This window comes from Anguilla anguilla, chromosome 17, assembly GCF_013347855.1.
Source record: "Anguilla anguilla isolate fAngAng1 chromosome 17, fAngAng1.pri, whole genome shotgun sequence".
Classification (NCBI taxonomy): domain Eukaryota; kingdom Metazoa; phylum Chordata; class Actinopteri; order Anguilliformes; family Anguillidae; genus Anguilla; species Anguilla anguilla.
The window spans coordinates 28,060,543-28,088,444 of NC_049217.1; the positions used below are offsets into that span (position 1 = coordinate 28,060,543).

Here is a 27,902-nt window from a genome sequence, read left to right on the forward strand (position 1 = left end):
CATACAACACAGATTTTGCAATTGCCTCAAAACCATAATACCATTGGTGGATAGTGCATGGTGGGGGCGGGGCAAACGAGCGGCTGCGAGTCAAGGGTCAGTCTTCTGACTTTTTTTTTCTTTGTAGTCTTCCAAACCTCTCTCATCATTTCTGGAGACAACGAAGATATTGGACAAGTGGACATAAGATACTACGTTTCCCAAAAATCCAGGCTCCACGACTGACGAGGTGAAAGGGAGGGGGCGACCCCGTGGCGGCCATAATGCTTTTTCCTCCCATTTTTTATTTACTGGGTAGCTATCTATATTTATTTATTTCATTTTTATTCAAGAAAAAATGGAGAACACGAGCCATCAAGATGTTGCACAGAGCGCATGAACGATTAAACGTCTCTTTGGATTGTAGTAGCTAGCCAGCTAGCTAATCATATAAAAACCACAAAACACACAATAGAAAACGAGAACAATAGCCACGTTCATCCGTCTGCGAGTTTTTTTGTTTCATTTTGAGCATTTCTCCAGGAATGATGGTGCATCAGCTGCTGAAACACAAGCTGTAATAGACTCTCGATATTTTACGATACAGTGTCTTTAAACCATGTTCAGGTTTTCTCTCTCCAGGCACACGAGAACATGCTAAGACTGCAAAAGAAACAGGACCAGAGGAAACAGTGAATGGCATAAAATAACACACTGGTCTTGCGCTCAGCTAGCTTGTTAAATACATCCGCCTTGCTAACTCCGTTTACAGTATGTAACAGTTAGCTAGCTCGCTAGCTACCAGCCAACAACCTCTAGCTAACAACATGGAACTCATGTGAACGGTACACACGGGACCCACAATTTTTCAGCAAGGAAAGGCTACAGGAGAAAGAACAAGGAAACGACATATCTTCTATCCCGACAACGCATCCTACAGCTAGCTCGCTAGCTAATATCATTTCTAATGCGCGACCAAGGACTATGCGACTCGGCACCAAGAGGTTAGTAGCTAGCCACCTAAATAGCTAGCTTCTGTTTTTTGATTGTCTTTGATATCTCATGCTTTACACATTTTTGGACATGCAGTATATATTGAAAATGGGAGGAAGGGGAACTCATTTTGATGAGCAGTGTGGAGGGGAGATGACTGGTGGATAGCTAGCCAATGTTAGCCAGTTAAAGTGTAAATTGATTGCTAGCTAGTTTAGCTCGATTAATGCATGTGTGCTAACATTAGCCAGCTAGCCCTACTTTGCTCTTGCTAGCGTGTCCACAGCTACTAGCATTGCGTAGCTGTAATCAAACTATTATTTCATTGTAGCGTCCGAGGTTATGTTGAATGTGAGAGAAAAGTGGTAGCAAAAGCATATCCGAGAGAAAATATTTAATTTACATAATGGTGCATGTAATCGGAATCACGCAGCTTGCTAATAATATGATGGCACAAAACTGCATTTGCGAGAGCGTGTGAGGTTGCTAGCTAGCAATATGTGCAGAACACTAGCTAGCAACCTAAATTACCAGATCGCCACAAGCTGTCTGAATGACCAGAGGTTCAGATTGGAAGGAGGAAGCCGGCTACATGCATTGATTTACTGATAGCCTGCTGCTGAATCTAAGTAACTTGCAAACTGGCAGACCACATCCAAGCAAAGCTGCTAATGTAGGCTATTAGTTAAGTGACCTCATGGGGGAAGGCCGCCAACTTTTGACGAAAAATGCTGCATTTATTTGGGGGTTTGGTAGACCCATCGAAATTATTTCATCTCAGTTCAATTGCTGACCACCCTCAACCAACGTCCGTCCGTATGTCTCTCTGTCTTGTCTGTCATTCTTTTTTCACAATCTACGGCTTTGTCTCTTTTACTCTCTTGCTGTCTCATTGATCACTGTCTTGGTAACCTGTCTGAATTCACTGCTGCGTCGATTGCTTTTTTTAATCTGACCTGTTGTTCCTGCGCGAATGTCTGTCTTATAGCCTGTTGCCATGCACTATGTCAATCATTTTAGTATTCTGTTCACCATCTTGCATGTGTCGGTGGAGTCTGAGGACCACACCATGCAACTTTTGGAGAGTTCGAGGAAGGAACATCTCCGCTTCCTCAATGTTGTGCATTGCTAACGCAGTACTCGGGGTGCTGATAAAATGAACGCCACAGCCTATTCCAGCCCTGCGAATTTGTCAGCACTTTTTTTTATTTTTTATTATTATTTGGCTGCACAATTCGCCCAAACGAAAGGGGTTGAAGCGTACCCGTAAAACATTTATATGATTTGCGTATTCTGGGCTCATACACTTGAATCGAAAGAACTGATAAATTGTCAACTGTCATCAAGTTCTGTTTCATTCATTTTTTCTACAAACAGGTTTACTTATTGGGAGCGGGGGGGGGCTACCAACACAGCAATTAAAAAAAACATTTTTTTTTGTCCGTGGACGTACTGTGAAAAGGAGGAAATGGTTAAATCATGCTGCGATGTGATTGGTGTCCTGTGGCAGACTGGTTTGCAGCCTGAGTCTGAAGAGAGGACTCTGAGACTGAAACACAGGGTGCCACGCATCCATATAAAAAAAACAAATGAAAATGGTTGTTATATATATCCCAGATTTGTCTCTTCCATTCGATGCCTTAAGTGCTTTGGACATTCTGCACCCCCCTCCCCCCCCCCCCTCACTCTCGGTTGTACTGCTGGGTATTTATTGAAGGCACTGAGTCAGCAATACTGTAGCACTAGTGACACCACAGCCCTACAGTGTGGAGCCATTTTGAAGCCTTATTCAATTTATTCTCCTCCTATTCTTTTGCTTTTCACACGTCTCTCTCTCTCTTTTTTTTTTAAAAAAAACCTTTTTTCATTTTCTCAAAGGGAATCGTGCCCCTAGCATGTCACCGTTTTGTCCGTAGGGTGACGAGCGACAACGGCAGTAGAGCGACTTGTCAGTTTCAGATTTTTTACATCAAATAATTTGTTGGATTTTATTATTAGGCTTGTAAAGCATACGGGGTGATGAGCACCAGGCCTGTGGGAGTATTTTGGCGTACAGCAAGTTGGCTAACGGTCTAAAGGTAGATCGCTAACTAGCTGGGCACTTTTCGGGAGGCAAAATGCAGGCATAGCCTGTGTCATCGGTCTTATTGATCTGTGTGAGTGGTTTCTATAAGTCAAAAGGTTTTTTTTTTTTGCCCCACTTTGGAAAGGTCAATCTAGATCATATTTGTTTTCCAAAAAATGTTTTTTTTTTTTTTTTGTCAATTGCTAAATGAAATGTTATTCATTGGTCTGTCTTGCTGTAATGCCCGCCATCAATTGATGATACTACGGACATGCGTGTGTCTGCAGTCCGCCACTGCAGACAGACAAACTACAGACATGCATGTGTCTATAGCCAGCCACTGCAGACAGACAGACAGACTACAGACATGCATGTGTTCTCCTCTGACGTGCGTTCCACCAGCCACCTCCTCTTCTTGCTTGTCAGTCCTCCAGTTGAGCTGCACAGCCATGGCATGAGATGGAGCAGGGGATTTGCAACCTTTTCTTTTTCAGGACCCCCCCACCCAGGCTCAAAGGCATTCCGGGGACCCCCATCATGAGTTAAAAAGTGTTCATGTTTTGTTTTTGTTTTTAAAAATTATTTTCATATTTTGAAAATATTTTTTAATCTATAGTTATTGCAAATCAAATCTGGCCAGGGACCCTACAGCACCTTGAAGGTTGAAGGACCCCCGGGGGTCTGTGGGGACCCTCTGTTGAAAACCCAGGCATTAGACAGGAAGTGCAGTCTGCCTGCGTCAGCCCGACAGGAAGTGCAGGCAGACTGCACTTCCTGTCTTAATGCCTGGGTTTTCAACAGGGGGGGTCCACAGACCACTTTGGGTCCTTCAAGGCACCCACCAGACCGGAGGTGTCGCTCTCGCGCAGTGAGGTGAGGAGGCTCCTGCCAATCGACTCCAGCCCTGCTCTGAGGCGCACGACGGCCCATAATGCACCACTCTGCCGGGGCTGCCAGCAAGAGCACCAGTGCGTTTTGGGATTCCGCTGTAGACCGCGGGTCACATCGTCGCCCTGATCATGAGGGCTTTATCTGACACCTGACAGCCCCATTAAATACTTTAAACCGATCTGGCTGTTTTTTCTTCCCACGGTCTGACTGTTAATGAACCGCACTGCCTGTCTGTTGACCTTTAGAGAAACAACAGGTGCAGGACCCTTTCAGAAGCTTTTTACTCTCTGTGAAAGATCACGTTTTAAAAAAACTGTTATTTTTTAAGTGTTCCCAGAGGCATTGTCGGAGTTACCATTGTATGTGGGCTAATACAACACAAGACCTTTATATAATCATATATAATCACTAGATATTATCAAATCATATGTCATGGCATAGTTTTAGGAGGGGAAACCTCTTAGTTTTCACACTCAGGACCATGCACCCAAATTTGTTTCCTTAAAATATTATTTTTCCTTTAAATGCACCATCCCAAACCGAAACAAATCCCTCGGGTCAACAGAATGGATAAAAATGAATTGGATGAATCTTAGAATAGATGAAACTTCCGGGGTCTTCATATAATATATTATAGTATGGACTGTATGGTATCATTTTGGTCGACTGGGTTCAGTGTCTTCCATGCACATCCGAATGCCCATTTATGCTGTCAGGAACAGGTTCTAATGTGAATTCCATTGAAGCCAGGTACAGTATGTTGGTGAATAACCTGGTCACCTGCTATTTGTGGGTCCAATTAAGCAACAATTAAGTGGATAATTGGATCCTTATTAAGAGGTGTCTCAAAAAAAAAAAAAACAATATATATATATTTTTTTTTTCAATTAAAATCTTAAGGGATTCAGAGGAGCCCTTTTTCGGAAAGAAATGCAGTACTTAGTAGATGAAGTAAATTTATCGACTGTGTGTGAGATGAGTGCATGCAGACTGCTTAAGAACAGTGGTCTCTCGTGCCTCTGGAATTTCACACAACACTGGCTGGTGATGTCACGATCGACTTGTTGTGATGGCGAAGTCGCTGCTGCTGATTGGCTCCTGCGCTCTTATCTTTTCCCTTCGGTGTTGCGTACTGACAGAAATGAGCCTTGACAAGTGTTGGGGGAAAAAAAGAATAAAAAATGTCTTAAAAACCCTTAAAATGCAGGAGTGGTAGTTGGTTTGCAGAGAAGCCTGTCCCTGTTCGTCAGCCGCCCCAGAAATCAATTGTTATCAGATGAAAAAATACCGTTCCAGAAGCTGAAGGAAAGATGGTCAAGTTTGTCGTAATCTGATTGGTTACCATCTCCCTGAGGTGACAACCCCGTTCCTCCCCCCCAAGATTTCATAATGTAATACAGTTCTTGGGTAGTTTTTTTTTTTTTTTTTGGTCATCCCAAATATTATCAGAGTTTATCATATTTTACTCATGGAGTTAAGTAGCTTGGTTCTTATAGAGCAGGTGTGTCCAGTCTTATCCGAAAAGTGCCTGTGTGGGCACGTGTTTTTGTTTTAGGCCAACGCTAAGACACCTGATGATTCTCCTCATCGATGTCGTGATCGAAGACCACGATTAGTTAATCAGTTCAGTCGGGTGTTGTAGTGTTGGGCTGAAGCAAAAAACCTGCACCCACACCGGCCCTTTACAGATAAGATTGGAAACGTTTGTTATAGAGCATTTATAGTTCTTGAAATTAGCTAATCTGGTTGAACGATATGCAGAAGAAGCGGTTTTGCAATGTTATTGACATGTTTTGGCTGGTTAACAAGAAACGTGACACAAAATGGCTGCTTCCCAAGGCTCAGACACTCCCAAAGCTGATTGTCTTTGGCGCAACCTTTCTCTTCTGCAAAGGTTTTCCCATCGTTTCTTTAACTGGGCTTTTTTTTTTTTTTTTTTTAGCATCTTCCTTTTAAAACGGGGAAATCTTGATACATTTTTTTAAAACCCAGAATTGCAGTTGTCAGTGGCTTTAGATGTCAGGGCTTTAAGTTACCATTTTTTTCTAAGGATCGCATGGGCTCCTAAGTTGAAAAAATTTTAGCTGCACACTAATGCGTCCCAATTAGTTAATGTACTCCTAAATTATTTTTCCAATTAGCGCACATTAATTTTCAGGAGCAAATTCTCTTAACGCAGGAGCCCTGTAGAGGGCTGGATGTGTTCGCTGATGATGCTGGCATTGGCTGTTCCATCTTTGCTCTCCTATTGGAAAATGGAAATGCATCTATTCCACTGGTAGTTCCATCTGGGTTTGAAATATGGCCTCGGCTGGTCATGTCGTATAACAACGACAATAACATTGGCGTTTAATGAGGGCCACAAATTTCTGTGTTTGCACTGGAGTCGCCACGGATACCTACAGTAGCCAACTAGCCTCGTAGGCCAGAGTGCTGTAATTGTAATGTTATTGTAATGTTAATGTAATGGTGGGAAACTGAACTGTTGAATACAGTAGCAGGTACAGCCCGTGCCAAAATGAAGTTGTGTTTGTATACATAGCACATTTTTGTATGTCGCAAGAAAAACAAGCAACACTCTCTTTTTGTATGTCCCAAAAAGAGAAAGTTGCTTGTAATTAAATGTTTTTAGGGTGTGTTGCGTGCGCTGAAGAATTTGCGATGATGTAACTGACAGTAGACCATTAAGATGGAGGGGAGGAAAATGAGGAAGGATATCTGAAATGTCTGGAGTTTTTTGATAGATTGACATTTAATTATGTGTTTAATGTTCCCCTTTTTTCTTTTTCTTTTTCTTTTTTTTAAAAGTAACTGTTCAGTCATTTAGTCCATTGCAGAATGGATCTTGTTGTCATCGCTAACGGCGACGCACTGCAGGGGTGCGAAGTGTCGCTCTCTCTGCTCCTTACACCAGCTGCCTGGTGTTCCTAATGTTTGTGTGAGCTGGTCTAATGACCCTGCCCTCTGTCCTCTCCCTTAGTGACAGAAAGCCGTTCGGTTTGTCAGGGCACCTGTGCCCATTTTCCAGCCCGCCCTGCCGGTGACTTGGCACTTAAAGAAAAGAAAAAAAAGAGATCATATAGAGTTATGAAGTAACAAAGATATTCTGTGTAGAACCAGCTGTTCAGGGGGGAAGGGGGGAAGTAATAAAGTTGGTAGATTATTTTAAAGGTGTTTTCAGGGGGGGGGGGGGGTTTAACTGTTCACAAACGCGTTGTCAACTTGTGGAGAAGGTTCCGCACGTTACGTGGAAGCGTAGACGTCAGAAACGCTGCCTGACGCTGCAGCTGCGGCCGTGTCGTGATGTCATCGAGCCGGCGCTCGAGAGCGGCGGCGGTTGGGCTCTCCGAGCGGAAGGTGCCGCTCGCGGTGAACCGAGCGGATCGTCCGCGGCGTTTTTCCGACGCTGCAGAACTCTCTGAGAGCCGGGGAAAGAAGCGCGGCAGGCTCACGACCGCAGGGGCTCCGTCACTGGCCAGGTCGTGACAGGGGTGTCAGGACTCATCCGAAAAGGACCGGTGTGGGTGCAGGTTTTTATTTTAGCCAAGCGCCAGAAGAAGAAAAAACATGATTCAGCCTTCCATCAAGACCTTGATAAAACAGAATCATGTGTACTACCGCCGGGCCAGAACTAAGACCTGCACCCACACCAGCCCTTTTTGGATAAGATTGGACACCCCTGCTTTATGACATGGTGGACTCAAACTGGTCTGGTCCAGACTGTGACTAGGGCTCTCAGATTTTTTTTTTTTTTTGGTGAAGTTTAAAAAAAAAAAAAAAAAAAAAATTTTCATCCTTGTGTATTTAGGCCTGCATTTAATACAACATGTCTGCCTCAGGAGTCACGGTATCCTGAAAGAAAATGTTTAGCGACCAATGGTCTTGTCTGCTGACTTGTTGCTGGCGATATGGCCGCTGGTGCGAGCGGGGGTGGAGCATTTTTACTGGCGGTTGGTCAGCGCTGTTGACGAAGGCGAGCGAAGGCTTGAGTACTTCAGTGGAATTTGGGCGGTCCGTGTTCGCCGCCGTCGGTGAGGGTTCGCGGTTACCCGGGCAGAGGTGATAAATACAGCACCCCCCCCCCCCCCGTGTAAACCGAGAGCGTTACATTTGCATACTGACTTTCAGCAGACGCGCCCGTGCGGGGCTGTTTACATAGATTACGGTTTTACGTGCGGTCTGTTTTTATACAGCCGGGCAGCGGCTGGCCACTCAGCTGGGGGGCAAGCCCGCCTCTCGTACCCAAGTCTGTAACCGCGGTGCTACCCTGCCGCCCCAGTTTACTGCCGGTTGATGGTCGGTTTCGGCCCGGTCCTGTGCAAATGATGTGCACCCCCCTTCCCGGTCGATTATCACAGTCCTCCATTCCCCCCTCCGCAAAGGAAATGTCGGGGCCCCCAAATAAAATTGTGCTTATGGCCCCCAAAACCTCAGGGGCCCCACTGTTGATAGGCCATGTCCAGTTCTGTTGCGGAGACCACGTTGTGCTTTTGTGCTTTCAAACTTCTACATTAGGGCTGTCCCCAAACCCTGGTCCTGGAGCTCTTTCCAAACCAAACCCTGGCCCTGGAGCTCATCCCAAACCAAACCCTGGTCCTGGAGTTCTTCCCAAAACATACCCTGGTCCTGGAGTTCTTCCCAAACCAAACCCTGGTCCTGGAGTTCTTCCCAAACCAAACCCTGGTCCTGGAGCTCTTCCCAAAACATACCCTGGTCCTGGAGTTCTTCCATTCACATTTGGCTGTTTAGCAGAGACACTTGTCCAGAGCAACTTGCATAAGTACGTGTGTGCAGGTTTAGGCAGTTATGAGATTTTCCGACCCCCTTCGCATTACGTATATGGCGTTCGGAGTAGGTGCTGTGCTCAATTTTACATTCTGTCTTCGTCTGAAATGGGACGGCCTGCAGGTTTGTTTGTCCTGTGCAGGGTGACTGCACAGCTTTTTGGCATGTTTGTAAGATGCAGTGGCTCGTTTGAGAACTGGAGTTGAACGCGCGCCTTGTGTCACCAGTCTCTCTGATCCTTTTTTGAAGCTGTGGTAAACAAGCAAGAGAGAGCGCAACGTTTTAAATTATTATAGTCGTTTTTTTTTGTGCATTTTAACACCCTCCTGGCATCTTCCTTTAAAAAAAAAAAAAAAGGGGGGAGGTGTCAATCAATATTTAAGGTGTTGCCACGAAATAGAATTTTCTTTATGTCCAGTGTTCTCTTCCTCCGTTGCTGATAGTTTCCGAAACTTCCTGAGTATGCATCTCCCCTCAACAGCAGTAACTGCACGAAGGATCAATGGCTCAAAGCACATTATCGGGCTGCCATCTTTGATAGTGGTTATGATGCGAGACGACAGAAGCACTGGGAGAGAGGGTGTGTGGGCGTGATTGATCTAGAGATTCATTCAACCTCACCACAGTAAGAGATGGGTCTAAGTGAGCTAAGTTTTTCACGACTGGAAAAAGCAGATGTTCATTTAGGTTTGTGCCATCGAAATCAGGGCAGAGATCTACCATCCTGTAGGTTTTCACTCCAACCCTAACAAAGCACACCTCACTCAACAGCTAGAGACCTACCATCCTGTAGGTTTTCACTCCAACTCTAACCAAGCACACCTCACTCAACAGCTAGAGACCTACCATCCTGTAGGTTTTCACTCCAACCCTAACGAAGCACACTTAATTCAACAGCTTAGAGATCTTGTTGAGCTGCTAATTAGTAGAATCAGGTGTGTCAAATTAGGGTTGAAATAAAAACCGAAACATTTCAGATCTTCAGGAATGGGGCTGGGCGGCCCTAGTCAAAACAGTTGGAGTTGTTGCCATGCAACGGATGGGATGACAGCACCCGCCAGGACTCAGTGAAACAAGGCCGCATCTGTTTGCCGTTCAGCACCAGGACTCAAACGCACAATTAGCACCCAGAACCGCCAACAAACAGCCGTGGGCTGTAGTTATTTTCGGTAGGCCGAGGTTGTGAATTTCTGTTTTGGAACACGACTAGCAAGTCTGCGCTTCTGACTGGTGGTTTGTTCCGTCGTTGGTGGCCAAATAGTTACAGTCCAGTTGCAGGCAAACAAGAATGCGTTGTGTGTAATCTGGGTGAGGTAGAGAATGAATTGAGGTTTATGTGTTTCTGTTTCCCTATGTGAATTTTTGCAGCACAAATCCTTTTCCTAAAATGTCAAGTGAACAGCACAGTTTATTTTGGCATGAGGACCAAGAAAAGCTGCAGTGGCTTTTTAAGGAAGGCAATCTGAACTCCTGAGAATGCGTTGAATAGAAGAGAGGGGGAAACGACTGTAGAATTGTTCCACTGGATACTCGACCTGTGTTGCACGATTGTGTGTTTTAGGCCGTTGATGAACACTATACTGAGGTTAATCTGTTAAGGTGCACTTTACAGGTGTTTCTCCCTTGGCCTGTGTGATAGGGGACTGGTCTGGTCCTAGAGAGCCGTAGGGTGTGGCAGCTAACCTGACCTGGTTTCTCGGGCCTGAGTTGGTTTCTGGTTTTAAGGAGAACACAGAAACCCGGAGACCCTGCAGTACTCCAGAACCAGGCCCGGAGACCCTGCAGTACTCCAGAACCAGGCCCGGAGACCCTGCAGTACTCCAGAACCAGGCCCGGAGACCCTGCAGTACTCCAGAACCAGGCCCGGAGACCCTGCAGTACTCCAGAACCAGGCCCGGAGACCCTGCAGTACTCCAGAACCAGGCCCGGAGACCCTGCAGTACCCCAGAACCAGGCCCGGAGACCCTGCAGTACTCCAGAACCAGGCCCGGAGACCCTGCAGTACCCCAGAACCAGGCCTGGAGACCCTGCAGTACCCCAGAACCAGGCCCGGAGACCCTGCAGTACCCCAGCACTATCAGGCATGATTAGCTCAGTCAGTTCCTCACTCAGTCATCGTTGGTGTCATCATTCAGACAAGGTGAGGGGCATTTGTGCCTCTTTATCTTGTGACCTCAGTCCTGGTAGCGCAGGCTTTTCTTGTTGTTTTTAAGTGCTGAGGCTCTTAAGTCGCCAAGCCTCGTTTCCCGGGTCTAAAAAGGTTGCTGATTGGCCGGTGAATGAGAGCCCGTGGGGCGGCCCTGTGGCGCTCTGGGACCGGAGTTAGGGACGCCTGGTTTAGATGTTCGGCAGGGGAGGCTGCGCGATTGGCTGACTGTCTTTCTCTTCCCCCCGGCTGATTGGAGTAGGGATGCAGGGCATTATGTGACTCCACCTCTCTCCAAAGCTGATTGGACTAGTGATGTAGGGCAGTATGTGACTCCACCTCTCTCTCTACAATTGATTGCATTAGGGATATTGGGCAGTATGTGACTTCGCCTCTCTCTCTGCGGCCGATTGGGCAGTGTGTGACTCCGCCTCTCTCTCTCTCTCTGCAGCTGATTAGGCAGTGTGTGACTCCTCCTCTCTCTCTGCAGCTGATTGGGCAGTGTGTGACTCCGCCTCTCTCTCTCTGCAGCCGATTGGGCAGTGTGTGACTCCGTCTCTCTCTCTGCAGCTGATTGGGCAGTGTGTGACTCCGCCTCTCTCTCTCTCTGCAGCCGATTGGGCAGTGTGTGACTCCGTCTCTCTCTCTCTGCAGCCGATTGGGCAGTGTGTGACTTCGTCTCTCTCTCTCTGCGGCCGATTGGGCAGTGCATGACTCCGCCTCTCTCTGTCTCCCTAGCTGATTGGGCAGTGCGTGACTCCGCCTCTCTCTCTCCCCGCAGCTGATTGGATCAGGGATGTCGGGCAGTAAAGCTCTGGGCGGAGCTCGGCGGCGGCGGACCCGGTGTCGCCGCTGTCAGGCCTGCATGCGGACCGAGTGCGGCGAGTGCCACTTCTGCAAGGACATGAAGAAGTTCGGAGGCCCCGGCAGGATGAAGCAGTCCTGCCTGCTCCGTCAGTGCACTGCGGTGAGTGCTGCGGGGTGGGGCTCACTGACCGGGGCGACTTACTGACCAGAGCTGCTCACTGACCAGAGCGACTTACTGACCAAACCATCTCACTGACCAACCCGGCTTACTGACAAGAGCTGCTCACTGACCGGAGCGACTTACTGACCAAACCAGCTCACTGAGCGGAGTGCCTTACTGACCACAACAGCTCACTGACCTGAGCAACGTACTGACCAAACCGGCTCACTGACCGGAGTGACTCACTGACTGCACCCTGCTGTCAGTACACTGAAATGCACTCTGGGGAAAAATGTATGCACTGTGTCATCATACAGATAATGGTCATAGCTATATTGGAAATCACATTAGCCTCTCGTTGGCTGCCACGGCGATCTAGGCAGCCCCTAGTCTGTAGATGAAACAAAATGGCTGCCATGGACTTGAATTTGCGTATGTGGCAGATGACACCGTCAGGTGACATAAATGTGGGTAAAATTGCAGCTTGCAGAGGGAAGTATCAGCTCTTGCCAATGGGTGGGTTTGGCTGCCAGGTAGCATAAGAACTGACAGAAGGAAGTTTTAATGATGAACCCCCCCCCCCCCATCCAGCCCATTTCGCCTAGGATGTGTTTTGCCAGCTGTCTAAAGGGTCTTCAGCACTGTGCCAATCCTGGACTTTTGAAACTCGAGGGTGTTCACTGCTGTAACCCAGGCAAGCAGGTCCATACATCAATAACGTAACACTGTGTGTTAGATAAAATAACTCTTCCTGGTGCAGGAAGAAATACTTCCCCATGCAAATTTACCTCAAGCTAATTTATGCCCATGTCCTCCTGTTCTGTCAGGAGGACCTAAAATAGCTTCTTTAATCAATTTTATTGATCCCTTGAATTTTTAAAAACTCCTCCCGTGTCTGGTCTTCAAGTCTGAGATCAGAGGGCTTTCTTTAAGGATGCAAACACAAGGGCAGGTAAAAAAAAAAAAAAAAAGGTTTAAAAAAAAAAAAAAAAAAAAAAAAAAAAAAACATGCCCAGATGAATGCCAGTGCTTTGTGCCATGAGGTATAAGTGGGCTGGTTGTACCACAGATATCTGTGTTTACCTCAAACTAAATTAGTGTACTGACGAGTTCACCAAGTACAAAGAGAGATACACCTAAGTGCTGCGCGATTCATAATAATGCGTTTATTTATATAGCACTTTGCATGCAACGTTCGAAGTGCTTTATATAATAGCATGGATTACCACTGACAGTGAAATAAGTGATATGTTTGCATTAAAACCCTGGTATTAGCTGAACCGTGTATATATAGCGCTAACTGTGCCCCCCCATACCCCCCCCCCCACCCCCCCCCAAAATAGCCCGTGCTTCCGCACACGGCCGTGTGTCTGTCCTGCGGTGAGGCGGGGAAGGAGGACACTGTGGACAGCGAGGAGGAGAAGTTCAGCCTCTCTCTCATGGAGTGCACCATCTGCAACGAGATCATTCACCCGGGCTGCCTCAAGGTCTGTGTGTGCGTCCGTCTGTCCGTCTGTCTGCGTGTGTGTCCTCCCGTCTAAAAGGTCCGTTTGTGTGCGGTGCCGTCCGTCTGTCCTCCTGGCTACAGGTCAGTATGCGTGCGCGATGCTCCACGTCCGTCTGTCTGTCTGTGTGTCCTCCTGTCTAAAAGGTCCGTTTCTGTGTGGTGCTGTTTGTCTGTTCTCCTGGCTACAGGTCAGTCTGTGATTTTTGTCTGTGTAGTGCATAATGTCTGTCTGGTACTGTCTGTCTATCTGTAGAGGTCTGTCTATGTTGTGAGCAATATCTGTCCTTCTGTCCAAAGGTCTGTCTGTGTGGTACTTTTTCTGTCTGTCTGCCTGTGTGTGTGTGTGTGTGTGTGTTTGTATGTGTAGCGCAGGGTGTTTGTCATATTGCAGAAGCCTGTTGTTCAGGCTGAGCAGTATATCCTTTATATCCAATATGTCACCTCATTTCTCTGCTTTGTTTCTTTAACTTGTCGTACGCATGCCACAACATGCCCAGGTCGGGCATTTCGAGTGCAGTTAGTGTTGGTGCACAATGTACATACCTGCTCATTCTCCCTCCTATTCCCACTGAACTTACCTTGCATGGCCCAGCTACTCTGTCAATCACAATAACCCTTTAAAGGCGTGAGATCACAAACATCTGATTGGAACGTTCTCAACTGAACATTCTGATGCTGATGTCACAATCACTGCTAGTAACTGAAAGCAATGTTGAGTTACCATGAGATCTGGTACACAGACATGGAATTTTTGGAAAAGAAAGCATTCCAAAAAGACCTCTGCTCATCAAAGGGTTAAAGCACAGTCATGCTGTACGTGTGTGTGTGTGTGTCCTGCTGGAGCGTTCGACGTCGTTACCGTTGGTAACAATCGCTCGTCTCTCTTTCTCCAGCTTTCTTAAACGGCGTGCCAGATTTTGATGGTGCCATAACTGTCCCACAAAAAACCCACCGTTTCTTGGTTTCCTGGTGTGTTTGTTTTCACGGTCTTATAAACGTCCTCCAGTTTGATAAGATCTGTATTTTTTTTTTTTTTAAACCGTGGTATGTAGAGAAACTGGTGTCCCCGTGACATCCCATTTCTTTTTCTTCCCCCCTAAAACTAACTGTACTCATTTAACAGTCAAGTGTGTGTTGTTGTTTTTTTATATACATTTTTTTTTTTTTTAACTCGCTGGGTTTACAAAAGATGAGGTGTGATCAGCTTCTGTGGCCTCAGTTTGAAATGCTAACGACGGTTGTATTGAAACTGCCCTGTATTACAGCTGCCTCAAGGTGTGCTGGAGGCAGTAGCCTCTGTTTTTACGGAAGGGGCAAATAGACCCTGGGCCAAATGGGGGGGAAAACTGGAACAGAATTCCGTGACCCTGGAAAAAGGTGGTTGGGACACTCCTGGAAATCTGTGGAATAGAATCAATCAATCAGTCAATCAATCAATCAATCAATCAATCAATAAATCAAATCACTTTAACTTTAGTGTCCCATTCTTGGGTTGGCTGGTTTTGCAGAAGTATAACTACACACAGGACTACACACAACATGCATAATTACGTCATGTTAATATGCAATGCAAATAATAATTCATTAAAAATTCAAGAGAAATTCTGCCTATGTTCTTAGCCGTTTCTGTTTGGCGTGCAGGCTGGTTTTTATACTTCTGCGTTTCTGTGGGCTTCTTCCAGATGGGTAAAGCTGAGGGGATCATAAACGACGAAATACCCAATTGCTGGGAGTGTCCGAAGTGTCACAAGGAAGGCAAGACCAGCAAGGTGAGGCAACTCCCATGGTCCTTTGTAAACCGCAGGAACCGTAGGCACTACAACTCCTGTGATCCATTGTAAATCACATGAACCGTCGACACTACTACTCCCATGATCCTTTGTAAACCGCAGGAACCATACAACTCCCGTGATTCTTTGTAAACCACTGGAACTGTAGCTGGCAGACAGAGGGGGAAATGTGGATGATACCCCCTTTCCCCCCCGCCCCCCCCCACCCCTTCCTGTTCCCTCCCCAGGACCAGGCTGACGGCTCAGGGAAGCGGCGGATGGATAACGGAGAGGTGGGGCGGTGGAAGCTGACGGACGACCCCCCTCCCAACAAGAAGAAGACCGTCTCCTCTGAGGACGGGGGTAGGCAGGACGGCCACAAGCGCAAGAAGGAGAAAGAGCTTCCTCAGGACAGCGGGCCCAAAAAGAAGGTCAGAGGTCCCACTGAGGTCTTAGGGGAGGGTTCAGGGTCGCGGGTGTGGTTTCCATTTCAGCTCCACCATTTCGGTCAAATCTGGTTATGGCAGCTTTCTAAGACATTAATTGGATATCTGTTCATTTCCTGCATCGATTGGACGGGAATTGAAATTGACCCCTGACCCTGCTAGAGGGGGTCAGGTTCTGTCTGTTCTCTCTCAGTTTGGGAGGTGGCAGAGTGGTAGGTGGTCTACCGAATCTAATTGTGCCCAATGTGAAGACTACAACTGCAGCTTCGTCCACCTGACGGATGAGTGTAAAATTTTGCGCTGTGGTTTGGGAGAGACCGTATGTGTCTGCTGCCCCTTGTCACCATGTCCAGTGATGTCATCGGGAATTGTAATGCTGCCCGTGCATCTTCCCACATGGATATAAACGAATGCGTTCCTGGCAGGAGCAGCCAATCGAACGCCAGCATTGCGGCTTCTGACCATAACGTAACTCTGACGTGCCTTCGCTGTAATGAAGTGGTCAGTTTGTTCTGAGCTGCGTTTGTGATGCACGTACACGCGTGTTATCAGCGTTACGTGGGTCCGGGAGGCCCAAAACCTGCCGGGGAAAAAGGCTCGGGCAGATGTGAGTGTAATAAGGGCAAGGCACATTAATGGCTCTGACTGGGCTGCTTTCTCCATCTCTCCCCCTCCCTCCCTCCCCCTCTCCCTCTCTCACTCTCTCAGATGAAAGGAGGAAAAGAAAAACACTTGAAAAAGGTACTTCTGTCTGTTGGTAATAAAACGGCTATATATAGACTGCGGACGTGTTCATACATTTTAATGTCTGTAATTAGCTATTCTAATTTCACGTGGGTTTTAACAGAAAAGCGAAGAAACATCTCTGATGTATTTGGATGTAATATTGCATGAATTTAGCTGGTGCTATTATCAGGACTGATTTACAATGCGAGAGGGAATCGAGGTGCATTTCCCTGAGATTTGAATGTGGAGCTTGGGTGTATCTCTTTGTACTTTGCCAGCTGCTCAGTACGAATGTATGTCGTTGCCATTGCTGACTGAATTTTTTTATTTATCAAATTTAATTTAATTTTTTTTCAGAAACAGAAAATGAATTCTTCGGACACTGGGGGGTTTAACTCTTCCTCGGGCTCCGGCCAGGGCTCCGGGGGGGCGGGCGGCGCCCCGTCCCAGACCAGCGCCCCCGCGGCGAGCCAGCCGGCCGACCAGCGCTCGCACCAGCGCGAGAAGCTGGAGCGCTTCAAGCGCATGTGCCAGCTGCTGGAGCGCGTGCAGGAGTCCAGCTCGTCCAGCTCGTCCAGCTCAGAGTCCGACTCCGCCTCCGACTCGCACTCCAGCTCCGAGGCCTGCGGGAGCTCCGAGCCCGCCTCCCCGGTCCCCTACGGCGGGCGCGGCGGGGGCGCGGCGGCGGCGGCCACGGCGGCCGCTAGCGCGCGCGAACGCAACCGCGAACGGTACCGGCGCCTGGCCGAGCTGGGCTTCAGCGCCAGCGACGACTCGGACGGCGACGGCGGCGGCGGCGAGGAGGAGGACGGCGAGGGCGGGGCCGAGAGGCCCGGCCGGAGGGGCGACGCCCAGTCCCGCGGCCGCAAGGGCCCCGCCGCCGAGGAGGCGGAGGACAAGGAGGAGGAACGGGGGCGGAAACCCCCCCTCTCGCCCCCGCCCTCCCCGCTCTCCTCCACCCAGCCGTCGCCCTCCTCCACCCACACGCCCCTCATCCTGCAGGACGGGGGCGGCGGCTCCGGCAAGCACAGCAACGGCTCGGAGACGCGGAACGGCCGCACCCGGGCTGGGGGGCGCGACCCGGCCGGCCCGGAGAAGAACATGGTGGGGGGGTCCAACCACCGGCGCAGCAAAGGGGGGAGCCGCGGGAGCAAGCTGCACGGGGGCCGGCAGGCGCAGCAGCGCAGCAGCACCAACGGCGGCGGCGGCGGGGGGGGCCTGGGCCCCGCCGCCAACTCCACCACGAACTCGACCACCGAGAGCCCCACGGGCGCCGCCTCCTCGCCCCACCCGTCCCGCCTGGGCCCCCGGTCCCAGGTCCTCAAGCGCAGCCCCCCCGCCGTGCCCTCGCCCCCCCGGCCCGTGCAGATGGAGAGGCACCTGGTGCGCCCCCCGCCGGCCTGCCCCGAGCCGCACTGCCTCCCGCTGGACTGCGGCAAGGCCCACGTCATGCCCCGGGACGTGTGGCTCCGAGTCTTCCAGCACCTCAGCCAGAGGGAGCTGTGCGTCTGCATGCGGGTGTGCCGGACCTGGAGCCGGTGGTGAGTCTGCCGTCGGCCCGGAACGCGTTCCGCCGGTTGGGCGTGGCCGCGGGCGTGGGCGCGGGCGCGGGCGTGGGCGCGGGCGTGGGCGTCGACGGCGCAGCTCGGGTCTGGAGCGCAGGGATCAGCAACTCGCGGTCCTCGAATGGCCTGGAACTGCTGGTTTTCCACCCTGCCTTTGCCTGGGGAGTCAGGTGCGAAGGCAGTCTGGCCAATCAGTAATCACTGATTACCCGGGAGAAAAGAAAACCAGGGCTGGATTTGGACTCGAGGGCCAGAGTTGATGATCTCTGGTCTACAGCTTCTCGCCACGCTGCCGTTGATTCCCCTAGTAGTCTAGTATAAAAGTATGTTTGTTGTTGCTGAATATGCTAACATTAGCTTTAGCTTTGATGAGTCACAGGGGTGATCATTGTAGTCAAATGTAGCCTTTCCGTACCAAATTGCCTCATAACGGTGCTGTTTGTTTTTGAATATGTCGGTAGGACAGTTCACGGGTGCGCAAATTTTTTTTTTTTCAGTTGTCGCCCAGAGAATATTGATCCATGTTTGTTGTGACCCAACCCAAAGTTGCTTTTATTATTCATGACGATTGTTTGTTTGTCTGACAATATCAATGCCTACTATCAAATCAGGTCACCTGTGCAGTGTAGAATTTCTCTTTCTGGCTGGTGAGGTGAGCTAGTTAGCTTAGTAGCCGGCGTAGTAGAAAGTGTAGCCATTTTATATTCTTTCTAGTTAGCTGGCTATCGTAGCTATTAGCTAGTACGGAGTCTTTTTTTTAATTTTTAACCGCAATATTACTTGCTGGCTGAAGGACGTAGTTAGCGCTAGCTAGTTATCTAACCATATCGGCTGCAGTGTTTTCCAGCGTTTGAGATTCAGATTAGCACAGGATGCCACCGGATTTCTCCTAGCAGTTGCCGAGGTAACCGCCACCCGTTTGTTTAATAACTAGCGTAGGATTCTCACGATGCTAAGTGAATGGAGAGCGCTTCAAAAAAATCTTTCATAGTTTAGTAAACAGATAAATTGTAGAACAAACAAAAAAATAGAAACTATTTAGTAGGTATATAGAGGGTTTGTTGTTTGTTGTGTCTGTCTTAATATTGGATACATCCAGAATAAATGAATAAGTAGTAAAGATCCTGTAGAAAAATGGTGGCTTCTGCCTTTGTAAACAAACTAATAATAATGACACTTTTAAAATTTTTTTGCTCATGTTGTTTACTGCTTTGAAGTTATTGTGTTGCTGTGCATTGATGAATATCACCTATCATCATGATTCCACAGCCTGATAGATCTGTGCATCGATGGTGCTGTTGGCTCACTGTGCTGTTGCAGTCTCTTTATTTAATCTTTATTTAATCAGTGTGGTCACATTGACATCTCATTTTACCGCTGAGCCCTGGAGCATGCATGTCTTTGGGCTGTCTTTTGAACAGCAGTGCTCACCCCATTTGTGCTTCTGTTCTTACTTGAAGTGCTTGCAGTGCTACGCTGGTACTTGAGCACAGGAAAAAATTATATTTAGGTTACGCTTGCAATCTGCGGCTGTAGCTGGTTCCTTATACAAATGTCAGATCGAGACATGATTGGGCTAATTAAATAATTATGACCGGGAGTTGGCGCAAAATCCTGGAACGGTTCAGCGTATGTTGTGATTCCCTGGCCTTATGTAACATGAGGCAGACCTGGTTTTGGATTGGATTTGTGTTTGCCTCAATGTAAGGGGACCAAAATAGCATTAGCCCTTGAAGAAAGATTATCAGAAAATCATAAGAAGTGAGAATTAGAAAAAAAAACTATGGAGTATTAGGGTTGTCAGTTAATTTACCTTGGCAAATGTCATTTTCATAATCCTTGTGTTGCTTAGCATTTGTACGCATGCCAGTCCTTCATCTGACTGGTAAATGTGTCTCTCAAATTAAACAAACTCTGTTGAAACATGAACTTCATTCCATTACCAAGGAACTGGCCCTTTCTGGCTTTTACATTTTTTTTGTTTGTTATTGTTACCGTTAACTTGGCCATTTTATTTTCGAGATGTGTTGAGCAAAAAAAGTGTACATTATTTGGCAAAATGACTTTAGTGATGGCTCCTGAAATTTATTATGTGCCGTTCGCTTTATAACACGTTGGCATCTGTACAGTAGAATTTCCGTTTTTGTACTTTCATTCTTGGAGCAATTACGGTTTTTCATGCCCTGCATTCTTACCCTACATTCTCATCCTCCAATCACGTGATGCCGATTAAGGCACCTTCGCACGGTCCTCAGTCTGACATTTATTTTAGGTCTTAATTAATGCTAAATTCACGGGATGAGATTTGAAATGGGCTCAAATGTCACGTTTGTTAATTGACTGCAGTCCTGGATAGATTCAGCTTCTTGAAAAGAAATGTGTGGTCCCCCGGTTTCAGAGAATGCCGTGTGAGAATTTGTGGGCGGGGCTTCATATTTGTACAGGTCTTATTTTCAATAACGAACGGTGAAATCCAGTTTAATTCTATCACTTGTTCAGTTCGTCCGTGAAGGTTGATCATCCGGTGGTGCCCTGGGACTCCTGGGTCAGTAAAATGTCGACGATAAGAAAACGCGCTTCTTCTGCGTCAGAGTCGATTAAAGCAGATATTACATCATCCGCTTGTGAGATTCACTCATCAAATGAGCAGCACGGCAGGATATGCAAATCAGTTAAAATCTACACTGAAAACAAAGGAGAGTTTATAACGGGAAAAGATTGTACTGTTGATCATTATGCGCATATGGTGAAAACGTTCACTGCCTTTACTAGAATATGTACGGTACATTCTGTTCACTGTTAATCTAGAATATGTACGGTACATTCTGTTCACTGTAATCTAGAATATGTACGGTACATTTTGTTCGCTGTATATACTAGAATATGTACGGTACATTTTGTTCTCTGTATATACTAGAATATGTACGGTACATTCTGTGGGCTGTATATTCTAGAATATGTAAGGTACATTCCATCATGTCTTTTGAATGCCACAGGTGTGTTCCAGTCTCTTTCAGTGTTTTGTCACTGGGCCACATTCTAGGTATTGCCCAAATAGAGACTTCTGGAACAAGGGAGGTTACAGCTGGGATGCGTTTTCAGTTGCAGTTTCCCTCTGTCTGGCTCAAGCCAGTTTTAGCCGGTGATATTTTTACGGACTGGTCCTTCGGGTTGGGAAGCGCACAAATTTTTCAGTCGTGATTTTTCCAGATTAAGAAACTCGCCGCTGCTTCTGTAGCGACGAGCATGCCTGGAATCCCACATCGCGGCGTTAGGCTGGTGGTGCCACGAAATTATCCGTCTGATTCGTGAGGCTCACTGCTACTGCACTGGCTCAGTCTAACTCTTGGGTGTCTGCAGGATGTGTCTGTCCCCAGTTTAGCTTAACCAATCTCTGCTTCGGGGCCATGTAAATCTGTGCGTCGTTATCAGTCTAGCTATCGCTGCTCTAACAACACAGTGGGAAAGGTTAATTGGTACTTGTTAGTACGAGTAGGGGTTGTCTGTAAAGGCGACGGCTGGTGGAGTTTTGGCCCTGGGCATCTTTGTTCGAAGCTGAAGGTTTTTCGGTTATTCTGAGCTGTGGAGGAGTGCTCTCTCACGAGGGGATCCCGTTTCTTCCCAAATTCATGAAGCTTGAAAATGTGCATGTGTGACGGAGAACCTGCTTGTTAATGTGAATGTAGAGACATGCTGGAAGGGCTGCAGTTGGGTAATGCTGGTTTGTTTTACAGTGTTGTCGGGTAGGGGGTACAGTTCAAATGGCCGAATCTTGTTCTCGGTGTTGAGTGATTTGTGCAATGCGCCCTCATACAGGCTGAACTTTTGTCCATATGATTTTTCCCCCCCTTTCTCATTAAAATTAATTTAATCTTATCCCACTTTTCCTTGCGTCTCCCAGGTGCTGTGACAAAAGATTGTGGACTCAGATTGACCTGAGTGGGCAGCGCTCGATCACCCCTCCAATGCTGAGTGGTATAATCCGGAGGCAGCCCATCTCCCTAGATCTGGGCTGTACCAACATCTCCAAGAAGCAGCTCATGTGGCTGATCAATCGTTTACAGGGTGGGTCACCCTCCCAGTGGGTCTGGTTTCTATGTGTATACGCACACATTGGGAACAAACGTGTGAAGATTCCATTATATTGTTTCATTGTATTGAGCGTCTTAGTAATTCCACTGCCCCCCCCCCCATTAGAGAGAGGGTCAGTAGTGCAGTGTGTCAGTAATTCCACCCCCCCCCCCCCCCAAAAGGGAGAGGGTCAGTAGTGCAGTGTGTCAGTAATTCTTTTTGTCAGAGTGTGTGTCAGTCGTGACTCGTCCCCTGTCAGCAGTGTGCGTCAGTACTGCACAGTGAGTAATGGTCCCCTCAATGGTGTGTGTAATTAACACAGTGTGTCAGTAGCATGGTGTGTCAGTTATAAGTTCTCCCTCATTATCAGTGTGTCAGTACTGAGCTCTCCCTCATTAGCAGTGTCAGTGTGTCAGTACTGAGCTCTCCCTCATTAGCAGTGTGTCAGTACTGAGCTCTCCCTCATTAGCGGTGTGTCAGTACTGAGCTCTCCCTCATTAGTGGTGTGTCAGTACTGAGCTCTCCCTCATTATCAGTGTGTCAGTACTGAGCTCTCCCTCATTAGCAGTGTCAGTGTGTCATTACTGAGCTCTCCCTCATTAGCGGTGTGTCAGTACTGAGCTCTCCCTCATTAGCGGTGTGTCAGTACTGAGCTCTCCCTCATTAGCGGTGTGTCAGTACTGAGTTCTCCCTCATTATCAGTGCATCAGTAATGAGCTCTCCCTCATTAGCAGTGTCAGTGTGTCAGTACTGAGCTCTCCCTCATTAGCAGTGTGTCAGTACTGAGCTCTCCCTCATTAGCGGTGTGTCAGTACTGAGCTCTCCCTCATTAGCGGTGTGTCAGTACTGAGCTCTCCCTCATTAGCAGTGTGTCAGTACTGAGCTCTCCCTCATTAGCGGTGTGTCAGTACTGAGCTCTCCCTCATTAGCGGTGTGTCAGTACTGAGCTCTCCCTCATTAGCGGTGTGTCAGTACTGAGCTCTCCCTCATTAGCGGTGTGTCAGTACTGAGCTCTCCCTCATTAGCGGTGTGTCAGTACTGAGCTCTCCCTCATTAGCGGTGTGTCAGTACTGAGCTCTCCCTCATTAGCGGTGTGTCAGTACTGAGCTCTCCCTCATTAGCGGTGTGTCAGTACTGAGCTCTCCCTCATTAGCGGTGTGTCAGTACTGAGCTCTCCCTCATTAGCGGTGTGTCATTACTGAGCTCTCCCTCATTAGCAGTGTGTCAGTACTGAGCTCTCCCTCATTAGCAGTGAGTCAGTACTGAGCTCTCCCTCATTAGCGGTGTGTCAGTACTGAGCTCTCCCTCATTAGCAGTGTGTCTGTAACGAGCTCTCCCTCATTAGCGGTGTGTCAGTACTGAGCTCTCCCTCATTAGCAGTGTGTCTGTAACGAGCTCTCCCTCATTAGCGGTGTGTCAGTACTGAGCTCTCCCTCATTAGCAGTGTGTCTGTAACGAGCTCTCCCTCATTAGCGGTGTGTCAGTACTGAGCTCTCCCTCATTAGCAGTGTGTCTGTAACAAGCTCTGCCTCATTAGCAGTGTGTCAGTAATGACCCCTCTCTCATTAGCGGTGTGTCAGTAATGACCCCTCCCTCCCTCCCTCCGCACGCAGGTCTGCAGGAGCTGAATGTTTCGGGGTGCCCCTGGTCCTGCGTCTCGGCGCTGTGCCAGGCGACGTGCCCCTGCCTGCGTCTCCTGGACCTCAGCAGGGTGGAGGACCTGAAGGACTCGAACCTGAGGGAGCTGCTGGCGCCCCCTGCTGACGCACGTGCAGGTCTGCCACGGGCGTAATGCTGGGATCTCCAGCTCAAATCCTGGGAGGGGCGCTGTGCCCGCTGGTTTCTCATGTGTGCTCCTGCACTTGAGTGCTTGGTTTCGGTCACTGGTCAGTGGTCAGCTAAAGAGTCACCACTCCGACTCCAACTGTTTCCAAAGTCTATATTGGCTGCTGATCGAAAGGAAATCATGAAAATTGGCGGAGACAGAGACCACTGTATCAACACCTCTACATGCCGTACTGTAAACTCAGTGTACGGCTGCTCTTCCTCATATCACACCCACCTCTCCAGCATCCACACCAGTTCATTAGCTATGAAACGCTGACACCAAGTTGGTCTCCAAATGTTTCTGTTAAGTATCTGTTGAGCTGCTGGTGCAGTCTCCTGTGTTTCACGCAGTGATGTGCTTTAGAGATTTTTAAAAAAAGAATAATAATAATTTTATTTATTTATGCCTATGTTTCTTGTATCTGTGTGTCAGTGGCATGCAAAATAGCCTGTTTTTTTTTTTTGCACACGCATGGATTATGTTCCATAAATGTCTCATGACCCACGATTAAATCATAAAACTTTGCTCATAAAATGGGGGAGGTTCTTCTTAAATTGTATTTTACTGTTTTTACGAGTTTCGGTTCACAGAAGCAAGAGGTTTCGCACGCGATGTTGGCGATGCACACCACCGCGTGCTGTTTGGCGTCCTGACCTCTGACCCCTGAACTCTGGTCTCTCGCTCCCGCCCCTGGCCCCAGGTCACAGCGAGAACCGCGGAAGGTTCCAGAACGTGACGGAGCTGCGGCTGGCCGGGCTGGAGGTGACGGACGGCTCGTCCCGCCTCCTGGTGCGGTACCTGCCCCACCTGGCCAAGCTGGACCTGAGCCAGTGCTGCAACGTGACGGACCAGACGGTGCAGACGCTGACCTCGCCCATCTCCCCGCTGCGGGACAGCCTCACCCACATCAATCTGGCAGGTGAGGGTTAGGGTTAGGGTTAGGGTTAGGGTGAGGCCGGCGGACACCGCGCCCGGGCCTAAGGGGGAAAGGCTCCACCGATGCGGAGCCGCTGCGTTACCCCCACACAACCGACCGCTCTGTTCTGAAACCGCTTCTGTTACCGTGGCGATCTCGGGTGCAGCTGTTGAGCGGTAATTGCTTTCCGGTGGATCCATTCCCCCCAGCAACCCCCCCCCACCCCCGTCCCTGTGCAGTAGGGTGTTTTTTTTTGGGGGGGGGCCGATTTTAATGTTCTGGCTATTTTTCGTTTTGCCGTCCTGTGTGAACCGGAGTGGGAGGCCGTTTTTCAGAATCTAGTAAGATTCATGGAGATCTTGTGCCATGGCTGTATTGTGAGCAAAAGCAGAAACATTCCTGGGTAAAGCACAAAAAACGGGTTACAATGTCCGTGCGCAAGACCTTTTTGTTTCTGGCACAATTTCTTTCATAAATATTTTACTGAATCCGCCCTGTCATCAATTCTTGCACGAATTTGAGACACTTAAGATATTGGAGCTGCATTGTGTGATTTTGTGAAATTTTGTGCTTCAAATATTCGGTGGATTTAAGATTGTTAATGGATACAGACCACATGAAGTTACTGACACCCCTGCTAGTCTGAATGCTCCTCAGTTGGAGTGGAGTATGATTGGACGATTCAATATGCGTATGATTAGATGATTGGATGTTCAAAATATGGAGTATAAAAATGGATCTAAATCGATGGAATGTGCATCCAAACTATGCCTTTTTTTTTTTAAAGCTTAAAAACTGAAACAGACCTATATCTTTTCAGTGTTGTTGATCTCTCTCTCCCCCCCCTCTCTCTCTCTCCTCTCTCTGGTGTGTACTTCTGTGTGTGCGTGCATGTGCATGCATTCATGTGTGTGTGTGTGTGTGTGTGTGTGTGTGTGTGTGTGAGTGTGTATGTGCGTATATGTGCGTGTGCGCATGTGTATGTGTGTGTGTGTGTATGTGTGTGTGTGTGTGTGTGCGCGTGTGCATGTGCGTGTGTATATGTGCGTGCGTGTGTATGTGCGTATACGTGTGTGTGTGTGTGTGTGTATGTGCGTGTATGTGCGCGCGTGTGCGTGTGTGTGTGCGTGTGTATGTGCGTATACGTGTGTGTGTGTGTGTGTGTGTGTGTGTGTGTGTGTGCGTGTGTATGTGCGTATACGTGTGTGTGTGTGTGTGTGTGTGTGTGTGTGTCTGTGCTCCTGTATGTGTGTATCCCCCGCAGGCTGTGTGAAGGTGACGGAGCAGTCCCTGCCGCTGCTCCGCCGCTGCTCCTCCCTGCAGTGTGTGGATCTGCGCTCCTGCTGCCTGGTGGCCCCTGAAGCCTGCCAGCTGCTCCCCTTCTCCTGCCCAGAGGACAGACTGCTGCTGAAGAACAGCTAACGGCCCAGCCACACACACACACTCACGTAGCACTCATACACACGCACACACACACACACACACACACACACTCACGTAGCACTCATACACACGCACACACACACACACACATATCACTCATACACACACACACACACACACACTCACATATCACTCATATACACACACACGTATACACACATGCACATACACACACACACACACTCACATAGCACTCATACACACACACACACACTCACACACTCACGTAGCACTCATACACACACGCACGCGCACACACACACATACACACACACACACACACTCATATACACTCACACTCACGTAGCACTCACACACACACTCACATATCTCTCATAAACACACACGCACGTGCACACACACGTACTCACACACACACACACACACACTCATACACACACACGTACACATCGGCACTAAGAGGAGGGCCCCTCAGGGAGAGAGACAGAACAAAACCACAGGCACTTGCTCTGAGACCGAAAGAGAGAGAGAGAGAGAGAGGGGGGGAAAACCTCCTGCTTGAACATTGAGTATGTACATAGTATCTGTACACCAGGTGTGTATATAAAAAAAAAAAAAAAGTAGTTTACTGTAAATGACCGTACGATATCCCCCATCACCCTGCCATCATATCTTTGTAATAATAATGATACTCCGCTATCTTGAACTTGCATATTTGCACTCCATTTGAGAAAAAAATCCCTCTGATATAAAAACAACTGAGAATGTACCGAACAGTGAGGCTTGTATACATCTAAACCTGGTGGACCGATGCTGGACAGGGTGTGTGCGCGTGTGTGTGTGTGTGTGTGTGTGTGTGTATGGACTGTGAGGGATGGACTGTGCCATGGTGGTGGAGAGATAGAGAGAGAGGGAGGTCGCACACTACGGCCAATGGGCTGTTCCCCCGTCTTCATTAGCCCCGCCCCCAGAGGAGCTCCTGGTCACCTGACTGTAGACAGACCGCACCGCACCGCACCGCACGATGCACTGGGCGTGAGCGAGGGGCTGGTTCTGAGCAGTGCTCGTCAGTGTCTGCTCTCCGACTGCACTTACCCCTCTCTCTCTCTCTCCCTCCGTCCTACACTCCATCATCAGGGATAACGGTCTTCTCTCCTCCAGCTGTTACTCCTCCTTTCTTACACTCCTCTCCTCCTCACTCCCACCTATACCAGTACAGCCCACTGCTATAGCCATCTCACTTCCACCTGTACCAGTACAGCCCACTCCTATAGCCATCTCACTCCCACCTGTACCAGTACAGCCCACTCCTATAGCCATCTCACTCACACCTGTACCAGTACAGCCCACTGCTATAGCCATCTCATTCCCACCTGTACCAGTACAGCCCACTGCTATAGCCATCTGACTCAGCACCAGTACATCCCACTCCTATAGCCATCTCACTCACACCTGTACCAGTACAGCCCACTGCTATAGCCATCTCATTCCCACCTGTACCAGTACAGCCCACTGCTATAGCCATCTGACTCAGCACCAGTACATCCCACTCCTATAGCCATCTCACTCACACCTGTACCAGTACAGCCCACTACTATAGCCATCTGACTCAGCACCAGTACATCCCACTCCTATAGCCATCTCATTCCCACCTGTACCAGTACAGCCCACTGCTATAGCCATCTCACTCAGTACCAGTACATCCCTCTCCTGTCGCCATCCTACTCGTATGGCCATAGCTTCCCTCTGTTTTTGTCTCTCCCTCCTACGGCCTGCACCATCGCCGTCTGTGTCCGTGACTCGCATGAGTGCACGCGCGCACACACACGCACACACTCACAGAA

At 48.5% G+C, this 27,902-nt stretch overlaps 1 protein-coding gene across 2 annotated transcripts; it reads left to right on the forward strand.

The window, feature by feature from the left end:
* The first annotated feature begins 135 nt into the window (after nucleotides 1-135).
* On the forward strand, nucleotides 136-26,149 carry zgc:158376 (uncharacterized protein LOC100101643 homolog). 2 transcript variants are annotated; one of them, XM_035398353.1, is made up of 11 exons: nucleotides 137-983; nucleotides 11,641-11,826; nucleotides 13,170-13,313; nucleotides 15,016-15,102; nucleotides 15,351-15,533; nucleotides 16,257-16,289; nucleotides 16,632-17,815; nucleotides 21,741-21,904; nucleotides 23,524-23,685; nucleotides 24,439-24,657; nucleotides 25,919-26,149. In XM_035398353.1, exons 2-11 carry the CDS (start codon nucleotides 11,656-11,658, stop codon nucleotides 26,074-26,076), a joined length of 2,505 nt encoding a protein of 834 aa, XP_035254244.1. In that variant the 5' UTR covers nucleotides 137-983; nucleotides 11,641-11,655; the 3' UTR covers nucleotides 26,077-26,149. The 2 variants fall into 2 exon arrangements, with proteins under 2 accessions (XP_035254245.1, XP_035254244.1); XM_035398354.1 differs by lacking the exon at nucleotides 16,257-16,289 and having other exon boundaries at nucleotides 136-983.
* Nucleotides 26,150-27,902: the final 1,753 nt, after the last annotated feature.